The following is a 14,185-nucleotide window of genomic DNA, read 5'->3' on the forward strand; positions in this document are numbered from 1 at the left end:
ATTTCGCATGGGTAGATGCAACCAATTGCTGATTGTAAACATAGTAGCTGAATACGCAGATGTGGAACGCGCGGATACAAAGAGCTGAATGTATTCATGTATGAGTGTGGATACACACACATACACACACACACACACACACACACACGGAGTCATGAAGAAGGGAGAATGAAGGGCAGTGATAAGAAGCCAGGAGTCTCCATGAAGGAAGTATTCCACACAGGGAAGAGAGTAAACAAAAGCACAGAGGGGCAGGCCTCCTTCCTGGAGGAATCTCCAGAAACAGCACCTGAAAGTAGTTTGGGGTCAGAATGATGAAGGGGTTTGCTAAAGGTCACACCGCGTTCATTTGTGGCACTGTTGGCCCCTCTTCAGCAAGGTGGCGTTGATCAGCGTCAGACTAATTAGCCGTTTGCCTACCACAAACCTGGAGAAATGCTGGAACACAAAATGGGTACATTCTGAAGCGTGGAAGGAAGGAGGGAAAGGCCTCAATCAGGAAAAGGGGGCCTGGCTATGGCGGCCCTGTGAGAGGGTCGCTGGGAACCCAGCGTCCACATGGGAACACTGGGGGCCAGGGTATAGTTTGGGAGCCTGAAAGGTCAAAATGGACAAACTCAGCCTGTCTCCACAACTGGCTATGACTTCATTGACAACTGATTTCTTCCCCTAAAGAAAACAGGGGTTGGGAAGAACCACGGAGATCTCTCATTTTAATTCAATTTAATACATGATTATGGAAACTCTAGATGCAAGCTTCCATCTAGGCACCCACGGGGATATAAACATAAGATATGGCCTTATTCTCAAGGAATGTGCAGTCTAGCTGGGAAAGCAGGTGTGTACAAACAGTCCTCATAGAATGATGTAATGATATGAGATGAAGATAATTAACACATCCTGAACAATTACCAGATGTCTCCCACACACGTGTGCTTTTTATCTCAATTAACATTATTATGTACCACATGTCATCTTGGTCATGTACTGAGATTATGTCAAACGATTTCAGAACAACCCTATGATGTCCATACAATTATGATGGATGAAAGAACTGAGGGGAAGAAAGGAGCATAGCCAGGTGATGATGAGTGGAAGGGCATTCCCAGCAGAGCGAAGAGTAGGAACAAAGGCACAGAGGCTGGAAAGCCCAGGGGGCCCTTGTGAACCAAGGGTGGTCCAGCATGGTGGCAGGGAAAGGGTTCATGGGGAAGAGGATGGGAAGAAGAACCAGAAAGGAAAGAAGCGAGATGCAGAGGGTCTTAAACACAAAGCTAAGGAATCTGAACTCTCCAGGTAGTAGAGAGTCTTGGAAGTTTCCTGAAATGAAGAGTAAGTGACCAGCATGGCTCTGGTGACAACGTTCAGGATGGGTCTGCAGGCAGACAGGCCACTGAGGGGCCTCCATTATTATTCCAGTGTATGATGTCAGGCCTGGTCTAACTCATGCCACCAACCAAGCACGTGATCCTAACACGTATGAAGCCATTCCCATATGCAAGCGTCCTTCTGCATACTTTCATGTATTTCCTCATTCAATCCTCAGAAGAGCCCCATGATGCAGATATTATTATATCTTCATCTTATAGGGAAAGAAAACTGGGGCAAAGAAGTGTTAACTAGCTTGCCTAAGGTCAAGAACAAGGAGCTTTACATCATTTCACTTAATCCTCCAACGACCTTGATCAGCTCAAAGTCATATAACTTGCCCAGCTCGATCACTCTGATCCTGAAGCTGTACCCACCTTGGAACACAGCTCCCCACTAGAGCAGTGGGGCTGCAACTGTTGGTATGGAAAGGAGGAACCATGAGTGATAAAGTTGACGAGACACACACAAGGCCGCATACTATAGGTTTCCATTGATATGAATATCTAGAATCAGCAAATCTATAGAGATACAAAGCAGATTAATGTTTGCCAGGAGCTGGAAGAGGGAGGAATAGGGAGTGACTGCCTAATAGGTACAGGGCTTCCTTTTCGGGGTGATGAAAATACTTTGGAACTAGATAGTGGTGATGGTTGCACAAAACTGTGAATTTACCAAATGTCATTAATGATATATTGTATATAGTATGTATTTTACCACAGTTTAAAAAAAAAAACAACCCTAACAGGAAAGAAAAACCCTTGGGGTATAAGGACAAGGGAATTGTTGAAGGTGCTATATTATTCACTACGTAAGAGCCAAGAGAAATCAGCCATGCTGAAAGAACTCAGGCTGCAGACAAGTAAGTTTTCCTTTAATACAGAGTAGATGTTCTCCCCCCAGAATTCCTCATTCTTGTACATGGTTTTTGACCCCTACAAATATCTCTGGAAGAATACTAAGTGTGGACAAAGGAATGAGGTATTTCTATTGTCTTCCTTTTTTCAACTGATGTCCTATCTTCTGGTAGCACATGTGATGGAGAGGTGGTTTCGTGCAGCATTGGAAAGCAAAGACTTGAGAAATGAAGCAGAATCACGTTCAAGCCTGGGTTCCATCATCTACCACTTGTGAGACTCGGGAGAATTCACTCTGCCTCACTAATAATAGTACCTGTACTTCATAGGATTTTTATAAAAAATAAGTGAGATTGCATTCATAAAGTAGCTAAGCACTCATAATGTGGGTTATAATTTTATAAGTGCTAAAATATGCAATTCACATCTTATGAATGCCGTTCCATATCTGGAACTGTGGAATCCCTCTTGGAGGCTGGTGAAACCCTCTCTATAATGACTTCCCTTAGTTTTTGTCTGATGTTCATCTAAGTGGTTGGTCTATGTCCTGTAGCAGAACTGCATCCCATAGGCTTTGAGCCACACGCCAGCGACACTCCGGGGTAGACATTCAATCCCAATGAAACACGAAGCCCAGGGAGCTAGAAAAATGCATAATCCAAAGATGACATCTCTTAGCTTTGGACTACACTGTGTCATTTGTTTGTAGCATATTTCCTTCCTGAATATATTTTGTTCAGCCTGACATTGAACAGGTTGGCTTTTCTGAGCACACACCCACCGTGGGTCAGGGAAGATGATTCAGGAACACATTAAAATCCTGTTCCCTCCCTGTTTTGGCGCCCTGACAGTCTGCACTACACCGTTTACTCCGCTTTCAAAGGCACATCTCTACTCTAGAGTTGCATTTGCCGCCCAGTCCAGCCCCTGGGGTGTCTAATCCTTCCGGGTGGGGCTGTCTTCCCATCCCCCTATCCCAGCACAAAGCCTCCTCTGCCCAGCGCTAACTTCCTGTTGAATCCAATTGATTAATGCCTGTGAGCAGCTCTGAGAAGTCCTAAGCTAGAGGCAGGACAGTGGAGATAACAGATTGGAAAAGCCAGAGTATCTGCCCTCCCAGTGAAGCCTGGGTAAAGGAACCCCAGGTATTTGAGTCAGGCGGAGATCCCAATGCAGGGAGGGATCACATTTTGCAGAGTCAGGGGTGCTGGCGGTGGCTCGCTTGCCAGGCACAGGGGTTTCTTTAATGAAATCCAGAGAACGAGAGTGATGAGCAACACATGTGTGAAGCTGGCTTGCACGCTCTCACACGCAGCCCGAAGGCCCAGGAGGTGAGGGGAGGCAGGCAGGCATGGCTTCACCTCCCGGTTATGCCATTGACTAGGCTGGAGGACCTTGAGTAAATTATTTGACCTCTCTGAGCCTCAGTCTCTTCATCTGTAAAATGAACGTGATCTTGCATACCTTACAGGATGGTTGTGAGTTTTCTCTGAGAGCGGGTATGGAAAATGCCTGGCGTGTGTCCACAGGTCAGAAAAGTTCTTTCAAATTACCTGCCAGCTGGCATTTCAGGACCTTCAAATGCAGACTCCTATAATACTGTGTGAAGGGTTAGCAATGAGTTCCCAGTCAAAATTACCCAGTTGTTGCAAACCATATATCGGATAAGGGGTTAATGTCCAGAATATATAAAGAACTCTTCTTACAACTCAACAACCAAAAAAAGAAACCACCTGATTAAAAAATGGGTAAAGTACGTGAACAGATATTTCTCCAAAGAAGATAGGCAAATGGTCAATAAACACATGAAAAGGTACTCGATATCTCTAATCCTTAGGAAAATGTAAATGGTGGCTACTGTCAAAACAAAGTATTAGCAAGGAGGTGGAGAAATTGGAACCCTTGTGCACTGCTGATAGGAATGTGAAATGGTGCAGCCACTATGGAAAACAGTGCGGTGGCTCCTCAAAAAGTTAAACATATGATCCAGCGATTCGGCTTCTGGGTATATACACAGAAGAACTGAAAGCAGGGTCTCTAAGAGATATTTGTACACCCATGTTCACAGCAGCATTATTCACAAGAGCCAAAAGGTGGAAGCAACCCAAGTATCCTTTGATAAATGAATGGATAAACTCAATGGTGTGTATATATATATATATATATACAATGAAATATTATTCAGCCTTAAAAAGGGAAGGAAATTCTGATACATGCTACAACACGGATGAACCTTAAGGACATTATGCTAAGTGAAGTAAGCCAGCCACAAAAAGACAATTATTGTATGATTCCACTTATATGAGATACTTAAAGTAGTCAGAAATCATGAAGGTGGAAAGTATAGTGGTGGTTGTCGGGGTCTGGGGACAGGGGAGAATGGGGAGTTGTTGTTTAACAGGTACAGAGTTTCAGTTTTACAATGAAAAGAATAATAAAGATGGAGGTTGGTGGCGGTTGCACAACAATGTGAATGTACTTGATACCACTGAACATTACACTTAAAAATGATTACGATGGTAAATTTTATGTGTATTTTACCACATTTTAAAAAAATTTGTCAAAAATAAAAGTGCATAGTTGTTTCATGCTATGTACTATAGGGATGAAAGAGAATGAGAAACAAATTGTCCTGGCCTCAAGGGTTACAATCTCTGAGGAAAGAAGATAAACACATGCAGAATGAGGCAGGGTACCATCCAATGTGGGTCCGTACTGGAGAAATCAGAGAAGCAAGTAATCAGTGCAGCTGCAGAGTCAGGGGGACTCAGGTGGTGGGAACTAAAGCCTTGAAAGGTAGGAAGAGTCTAGAAGGGCTTGGGAGATAGAGGAGGGCATTCCAGGCCTGGGATTGGGAGAGGAACAATGTGAAAATCTGTCACCTTGGAGAGAAGAAGCCTGTTGAGAAATCATTTGGGTAGACAGGTTTTGATAGAGATGTATAAAGCAGTCTTGAAGAAAAGCTGGGTTAAATGTCCACGTGATGCTGCAGGAAAATGGGGGGCACCGAATGCTCTGGCGAAGGTGTATAGTATAATGTCTTGCATTTACCCAGCACCACTCTCTCATTATGTCCTTGTACTTCCACTACAGATAGTAATATTATCCACATTTTAGTGGGATAGAAACTGGGGTAGGGAGGTGAGCGACTCCTCTGGTGACACACATTTCATTAGCTGCAGAGTTCGGAATGGAGCCATCCATTCCTGACTCCAAGCACAAAGGTATAAACTCTTCATTTTCTTGTTCTTTGTTCTATAAATATTTATTGAGCACTGACTACGTGCCAGGCACTCCCTCTTCTTGGACAGCTGAAGTGTGAGAAGACTATTAGATACCCAGGCAGGTGGATACATGAGTCTTAGAGGGGAGGTTTGGACAGACGTAAAAATTTAAGAACCATCAGTATATAAGATGTATTTGAAGCCATGGAACTGGATATAGATGATAGTCTTTCCTACAAATACAAATAAATGCTTGAAAGAAAGAAAGAGTGGAAAAAGAGAAATTCTCAGAAATGAGAGACAGGCATACTTAGGATTGCTGCCTAATTTCCTTCAGTTCCACTGCCTGGTTTCTCTTAACTATCACACGTGGGCCCACAATAACTGACATTAATTTACAAAAGAGAAAAAACATCACAGTACGGTAAAAGTCCACAGGTTTGTGGCTTGATGTATAATGACCTCTTAGACCATCCATTTAAATTAGCCCAGTGACTCAGGGCTAGAGAGAGTTGAAACAAGGTGGAAAAAAAATTAGATGCTGACCCAAACAAAACAAAATACAGAAACTGAAACTCTGACTCTCAGAAAGAACGCCGATATTGTTCTGGTTCCCCCATCTCACCACTGTTCAGATACTGGGGATGCTCTGGTCCACATCCATGATCTCCCTGGGAGACAAACTAATCAGGCTGGTCAGAGCCAACTCTCCAGCCCCCAGGCATCCCATTAACCACCAGAAACAAACTGACTGGGATTAGAAGTGAGATTAAAATTTTCTTAATGCCATACCCACTTCTGTTTGGGGGAGGTTATCTATACAGACCCTAAGCACAGAAAAGGAAAACCAAGTCTTTCAGTTTAAATGAGAAAACTTCCTCAAATTACAGCAAGATCCGGAGGTCAGATACCCTCAGGGCAGAGTGAGTGATGTGGATAGGGCATGAGAAAGAAAAGCTGTTTAAAACAGGGATGAGAGGGCTTCCCTGGTGGCGCAGTGATTGAGAGTCCGCCTGCCGATGCAGGGGACACAGGTTCGTGCCCCAGTCCGAGAAGGTCCCACATGCCGCGGAGCGGCTGCGCCCGTGAGCCACATGGCCGCTGGGCCTGCGCGTCGGAGCCTGTGCTCTGCAATGGGAGAGGCCACAACAGTGAGAGGCCCGCGTACCGCAAAAAAAAAAAAAAAAAAAAAACCAGGGATGAGAAAGGTAAACACACCAGAGCAGATGGAGAAAGGAAGCCTCAAAGGCTGTGATTCTAGGCACAAGTTCTGAGGCCACTGCAGGGAGAGGGGCAGCAGGCCTGTCAGAGCACAGTGAGACACAGGGCATCTGGGTATCAGGGTTCCCCCGTCCCAGACTCACCACTTCCACCACCATCTGTCTCCATCGCCTCGGGAAGGGGCAGATTACGCAGAATGGAGTGGTCTCTAGAACCCCCAAGAACAGACAAGGACAATTATAAGAAGTGGTTGATCTCAGAGTCCCCAGAAAGTAGCCATCCTTCCCTGCAAACCTCCCCTCTTTGCACCAACTACACTACACCCCACAGCAATATCTAAAATTCCACTGGGGCAATTCATTCCTTTTGGTTCAACCAGAAAGCACATCAGAATCACCTGGAGAACTTTGAAAAATACAGTTTCTAGGGCACCACATGAGACTCACAAATCATATTGTCTCTATTTTCTCATATCAAACAACACAGTCGGCATCTCTATTCCCATTTTACAGATGAGGAAACTAAGCTCAGAAACATTAAGCAAGTAACTCAAGGTTACCCAGCTTGTGATGGTTGGGATTTGAACCCAGGGCTATCTGCCTCTTTCCCATACATTATTTATTAGATGCACTATCTGAAAAAACAACCGCCGAATCCACAATCAACTTAGCTCTCAGGAGTCAAGCTCCTTCCTGTACATTCAGGTCTCCGCACCCTTCACCAGGGCCCAGCGATGAGGTCATTCTGGCACTCAGGCTGTCTCTGGCCAGGCCAGCTTCCTATTTTGATGGCCCAGAAGCTGAGCGAACATCTGTAGGGACCAGGGCCGGAATCAAGCTCTCTGCAGAGTCTGCTAATGTGGGTGTGTTGGCTCAAACTATTTGGACTAAACAGAATCTAAGACCTCATGCTTGGGGCAAGGTTTTGAAAAGAAGCAGTGGGGGAGTGGGAGGGGGGTTACCCACGCCCACAATACGGATGTGAAGAATAAGTAAATGTACACAGATGTAGCCAGGCAGGGCAGGATCTGAAAGATAAACCAGAATTGGCTCAGTAGGAAGGGATGAGCTAACTTCCGACGTCAGCTTCTCCTGGTTGCTTTCTCCGAAGCAACTTCAAAGGCAGAAAAGCATCAGTCTAGTCTGGAAGGCTCCTGGACCCATCTGTGAGGGGTAGGAAATAGCAGGAGAGGAGAAAGACTTCCATCAAGATGCCCTTGGCCGACTCTTTATCTCCGATTCTTAGAATTTTTAGTGTTAATAAAGAGAAAAGAAACCAAGGATATTCAGGCTGTTGAACTACGCCCCCTCTCCTGGATATGTTCTAAGCCTGCCTCTCTGAGACCAGGACAGCCTTGGCTATGTCCCCAGGCATGAGCTGTCAGCCTCCTCCCTCCAGACCTCAGCCGGCTCCTGAGTCTATACCTCCTTCAAGGAGGTAGATCCAGAGGCTCACCCAAGTCTATCGCTGCTAATAGGTCCAATATGTGTCTTAAGGCACCTGTTTCCATCCCTGAGAGGAAGCAGGGAGCACCCAGAAGCAGGAACACATGAGTCCTCTGCACTCTAACCACAGGTTGTCTTCCCAACATCACTACAGCACAGCGCACCCGCCGGTGCTGTCCGAGGCGGAGCAGGTAACTAGCATTTCAGGGGATTAACTGGGAGACCCTTGCATCTCATGACGTCGAGGATGGTGCCAGAGGCGCAGAGCCCTGCTGCACTCTCTGGCCGCAGTGGCAGTGGTGCTGACAGCCTTCCCGGCTAATCCAGCACAGGCTGTATTAGCTTCGAGCTCCCTCCTGAACTTGCCTTTCGAGACCACAGCCCACAGCCTGTCAGCAACGCGGTCCAGCCCAGGCACGAGCCCAAAACATGCACACGCCCATCTGCTGGGCTGGGCTGGCAAGATCTCCGACGTGATTGGTGGACCCTGGCTGGGGATCCACCATGTCAGAGCAGGAGAGCAGGCCTCATTCTACCAGGGCAGTGCTGGCTTCCCCCAGAGGAGCCCCTGGTCTCTCTCTGCCAAAGCCAGGCCGCATTCTTCTGGCACTACCCGCCCCAGGAAGACCCTGATGTTCGTTCCCAGTGGGCTCAAGCCCCTTGTCTCACTCCCTATAACTGATTATTTTTGTGTAACTTAACTGGAAAGTGTCAGACCCATTTAGCTAAAGGCAAGCTATAAACAACCGCCAGGAAATGTTTCTTAGGAGCTTTCTTACAACTAGAGTCTAGGCTTCAACCTTGTTTCCAGGGTATGTATTTCAATCTGATTTCCAACTCATCAAAAAAAATCCTTTAGGCACGGTACTGGAATTCCCAAGGCAGGAGTGTTGGCATGTATCATTCAGAGTGGCTGGCATGTAGCTATACACAAAGAAGAGTTAGGAAACAAGGGTGAAAAGGCAGACCTTTCCATTAGTATGTTTACCTGGGTCATGACCATACTAGTTAATTAACTACTGCTTTACGTAGCAGGGTATAGATCTGGGTGTGTGGTAGGGTGAGTTCACCCATATTGTTCTTTGAAATTATTTGGTTCTTCTTGCCCTTTATGCTTCTATGTCAATTTTAAAATCAGGTTGTCCAATGTTGTAAAAAATGCTAGTTTAGATTTTGATTATAAAATTGAATTATTGACCTTATCAGATTCATTTGGGGAGAATTTCTATTATGTTTTCCCATTCAAAAGCACGGTACGTCTCTCCATTTATATAGCTCTTACATCGTTCAATAAAGTTGTATAATTTTTTCCATAAGAGTCTTTCACACCTAAAAAAAATATAAATATATATATATGTATATATATATGTGTGTGTGTGTATATATATATATATATATATCCCTTAGACGCTGAACACATAAAGGTCTACTCTGATCACTGCTCTTACCTGCAGCTTAGTACAAACCTGCCTCCATAATCAGTGACTCCTTGACAGGCAGAGATAGAACGGATCCCACCTGGGATTGCTGAGACAAGCTTCCTAACGCCTCAATTCCACCACTAGAGCTTTCTCTATTTTAGTTTGTAATCGGCAGGCAACATTTTTTTTTTTTTTTGGCAAGAGCATTATTTCAGAAAAAATTAAAATGTTTGCAGCTTATATATATTTTTAATGAGATGCTTTAAATCAGAAAATGTGATAGATTTCTACAGCTGAAAGTATTTCTAATTTCCCTGTCAGTAGAGACTTCCACGGAACAGAAGGCGACTAAACCTTCAGAAACCATCTGTCATTTGTATATTCTATAGTATCACCTGGTAACGCCTCACCTTTGAACAACTGTGGTCTAAGATGAGACCGAGTTGCGATGAGGCAGGAGAAATCAGAACATTTGGGGGTGCAGAAGGGAATAATCAGATGGGAATGTTAAAGTGAAATGCCCCCACTGTAATGAGATGAGCTAAGAGAGAGAGAGCGGGGAGGAGTTTGGGAGAAGAGGGAAGACACAGACTGGCATGAGACAGTTCCCTGGGGACACTCCTGGAGCCAAGGACAGGGAAGCTGTGTGGGGAGGACTCGCAATGGGGAAGGGGAGGAGGCATCTAAGTGGATCATAGAGAACAACAGAGTGGCCAGGGTGGCAGAGCAACGGGGAGGGGGATGAGGGGGGTAGATGCTAAACACTGTGAATGGTCTTACTTTCCCCCTCTCCTGCCAACTGATCAGCCTCTGTCACCCATGCTGTGCCCTAAGCCCTCTACACCAATCCCAGATCCCCCTCATTCCCTAGAAAGCCTCCACCCCTGACTCAGCCCAAGGGAGGGGAGCTGGGACACAGTCTCCCTGTTCCAGTCTGATGGCGGCGGCAGCAGAAGAGCCACTGATTCACTCAGCTGGGGGAGGGCTCGTTCCCTTCCCAGGGAATGCGAGTTATTCTTCTTTTTTTTTTTTAATGTATTTATTTTTGGCTGCGTTGGGTCTTCATTGCTGCGTGCGGACTTTCTCTAGTGGCGGCGAGCGGGGGCTACTCTTCCTTGTGGTGCGCAGACTTCTCATTGCAGTGGCTTCTCTGGTTGCAGAGCACAGGCTCTAGGCACGCGGGCTTCAGTAGTTGTGGCTTGCGGCCTCTAGGCACGTGGGCTTCAGTAGTTGTGGCACGCGGGCTTCAGTAGTTGTGGCTCACAGGCTCTAGAGCGCAGGCTCAGTAGTTGCGGCACACGGGCTTAGTTGCTCCGGCATGTGGGATCTTCCCGGACCAGGGCTCAACCCGTGTCCCCGGCATTGGGAGGCAGATTCTTAACCACGGCACCACCAGGGAAGTCCATGAGTAATTATTCTTGAATGACTCAAATACTTTGTGGTTTTTCATTCTTGCTATTAGATTGTGGTGGTATCTCAAAGCTACTTAGTCCATCACAATCTAAAGTTTTGATGCTCATTAAGACGCAAATCTCATGGTCACTCAGGCTTGAACAGGACCTAAGATCAGGGGTTTTTGTTGTTGTTGTTGTTTTTATTAAGGTATCATTTACATGCTGTAAAATTCACCTGTTTTTGTGTATGGTTCTGTGAATTTCGACAAATATATACAGCCTTGCAAACACCACCACAATCAAGATATAAAACAGTCTATTACCTCAAAAATCTTCCCCTGTGTCCCTTTGTAGTCAATCCCCTACCCCACTCCTGGCATCTGTTTTCCAAACCTGAAGTTGCGCCCTTTTCCAGAATGTCATATACACGGGATCATATAATATGTAGCATTCTGAGTCTGGTTTCTTTCATTTAGCATAATACTTTAGAGCGCAATATCAGGTTTTTAAAGAGGATAGGAAGAAAAAGAACTAGAAGGAACTGGGCATTAGCTGAGTCTTCAAATAGGCCCCGAAAGGTCCAGGCAAAGGAAAGTAGGAACCCCCAAAATACAATCTGCCGCCTTTGCAGCTAAGGGCTGCCCCTAAATAAAAAGGGCTCACACACAGACGTAGAAAGACACTGGCTGCCTTGGAACAACTTAGGCTAACATGAACTGTGGTCAGAAGACACATACTTCAATTCGCTTTGTGATCTTGGGTAAGTCACTTAGCCTTTCTGAGAGTCACAATTTCCTTCTGTGTCCAATGAGGCCCAGACCCAGCCAATCAGAGCACCACATCTCCTTGGCCACAGTGATGAACTCAGGGACAGACCCTCCCAGTGACTTCTGCTGAAGCTATGAAGAAAGATACCTCCTCTGGTCATTCTGTGGGTTCCTAAAATATCAACAGTTGAACTTAGGCCAGGAGCTGCAGGTGGCCATTTCCGCCACCCCATGGGAAGAACTTGCCTGTGAATAGAGCCAGCCGGAAGATAGCAGCCTACAAGGACAAGACAGCAATGTGATGACACCAATGTGTGAGTACCCTGATCCAACTTTGTTTCCATCTATCCCTGGACTGGGCTTGAACCAATACAGTCCCTTTCTTTGCTTAATAAAAGTAATACACAAGCAACCTCACTGCTCAGAGATGTTGGAAGGATCATAAAATAACACCTATGATAGGGCCATGTAAACTACACAGATACATGGTGTTAAAATTCTTCTGTTTCAGACTCTAGAAACATGATTCCCAATCCTGCACCTTTAAGAGCTATCACACCTTAATTCCCAATAACCCTAAGGCCAAAGGCAAAGCATTTGTTAGGCCACACATTACAGCCAAACATCCAAGACTTCTCAGCATGGCTCTTTGCAAGGTGACCAAATCCAGTCCAGTCCAGCCAATACTTCCTGAGAACAAGGTACAAAGCTAGGATCTGTGGTTATATAAGGCTTAATAAGATAGAGTCTTTATCATGAATGCAATTCAAAGGAGAGAGAAAACACATCTGGTTGGGAAAAATCAGAATAAGATCCTTGAAGACATGTTATTCGAAAAGGGATGGGATTTCAAACAGTGGAGGAGAGTAGGAAGGCACAGAGGAAGGAAATACTCGGCTAATGCAGAAAACAGCAAATAAGCCCTTTGCTTCAGGTGTAGTTTATCTACAGGTATAAAGGAATTAAGTCAGAAAGACTGAGAATACTGAAGAAGACTGTAATTGCTAGGCAAGAAGTCATTATTTAATTCTAAAGGGAAGAGAAAACCCTGAAAGATTTGAGCAGGAAAATAACATAATTAAAACTGTGCTAATTAATGATTTCAATTAACGTAATTAAAACTATAAACCTGGTAATAGTGTGTAGGCTGAGCTGGAGATGAGAGAGATTGGCAGCAGGGAGGCCAGTGAGAGGAAACCACAGGAGACCAGGCAACAAGTGACACGTGCCCGCACCAGGACTGCGCACAGGAAGATTTGGGTGCCAGAGACTGTCAGCACCAACAGACAGGACCTTCCAGGAAGTACTGAGGGAGAACAAGGAGGGAAAGGAATGCTATAAAGGGTGCAAGCCAGGGAGACCAGAAGAATGGAGGTGCGGTTACCATCACGAAGGGAAGCTAAGGTTAGGGAAGGGATTTTAAGTGCATTGCTGGATTAGTTGAATTTGGGATGCTGGAGTCATGTCCAATTGAGATGTCCAAGAAGCATTTAGAAATGCAAACAAGTTAGCAGATGGGGAAAGTCTCGGGACCCAGAGGGAGGAGAGAGGAAGAGCTGTGGGGTGGACGAGGTCCCCGAGCAGAACATGGAGAGCCTTCAGGAGAGGATGGGAGGGAGAATCAGCAGAGGGCACCTGGTTGGACTTGACTCTTCCAACCCTGACTGTCTACAGCTTGTGGCTCCAGGGTAGAAGGGGACCAGTGACAGCAGATGCTGGGGAGTATCTACATGTCAGGGATGAAAGGAAAGGCACCCATGAAAGAGGCAGAAAAGGAGCCGAGAAATCAGAGGAGAACCAGTATCATTCTGCCAGGCAGCTGAGAGGAGCCATGAGCCTTGGACAAATGGGCCTCCACTTTGGGCCTCAGTTTCCAGCTGTGTGGATGGACACACTGCTTCCTGCCCTGCCTCTCGGCCCGCCCCTGTGAAAGGTAGACAGGTAACGTGTGTATGAGTGTCCCAAAGAAGAGCACAGAGTGCCCCACGACTGGCAGGCCTTGATTCTGCCAGGGCAAGGAGGGGGAGGGGGAATGACTCCATGAGGAGTGTTTGGGGGTTCCTGATTCATCTAAAAGATGAGCGGACGCTCAGGCAGGCAGGCAGCCTGTAAGCGCGCCAGGACGTGGGCCAGGGGTAATTCATGCTCGCTCGCTCACCCACCTGCCGTCAGGATTTCATTCTGAAGACAGCTGTGTAGGAGGAGCATTGGTCTCAAGTTGGCAAGGCTGGCATATCCACACTCCCCCAGGGGAACCGTCCAGCCCCCTGTGTGGCGGGAGAGACACTGGTCACCAGGTTCGGCCCTGACAGCACACAGCAGGAGAGGCACCCACAACTGACAGCTGCCCCTCCCACAAAGGTGACAGCTCCCCCTCAGAATGATGGTGCTCCTCTTCCCTCTCTGCCCAACCCATGCCCGAATTGTTCCCATTCTCCAAGATCCGGGTTTGGGCCTCACCTCCTCAGAGAAGCCTCCCCTGACTCCC

The 14,185-nt window shown here is 46.2% G+C and overlaps 1 protein-coding gene and 1 long non-coding RNA gene across 5 annotated transcripts in view; one reads left to right on the plus strand and one right to left on the minus strand.

The window, feature by feature from the left end:
- LOC125960907 (uncharacterized) overlaps positions 1-14,185 on the plus strand; it is an 840,695-nt gene that overhangs the window by 454,845 nt on the left and 371,665 nt on the right. The gene's annotated exons all lie outside the window — the stretch shown is intronic.
- Positions 1-14,185, minus strand: part of PRKCE (protein kinase C epsilon) — a 509,933-nt gene that overhangs the window by 416,087 nt on the left and 79,661 nt on the right. Inside the window, exon 2 of one of the 4 annotated variants that reach the window (XM_049696375.1) lies at positions 6,814-6,878. The exons of the other annotated variants lie outside the window; for them this stretch is intronic. Within the exon in view, the coding sequence (XP_049552332.1) occupies positions 6,814-6,878 (65 nt within the window). The remainder of the gene's footprint in view (positions 1-6,813; positions 6,879-14,185) is intronic. 4 annotated transcript variants of the gene reach the window in all.

This window comes from Orcinus orca, chromosome 13 (genome assembly GCF_937001465.1).
Source record: "Orcinus orca chromosome 13, mOrcOrc1.1, whole genome shotgun sequence".
Lineage (NCBI taxonomy): Eukaryota > Metazoa > Chordata > Mammalia > Artiodactyla > Delphinidae > Orcinus > Orcinus orca.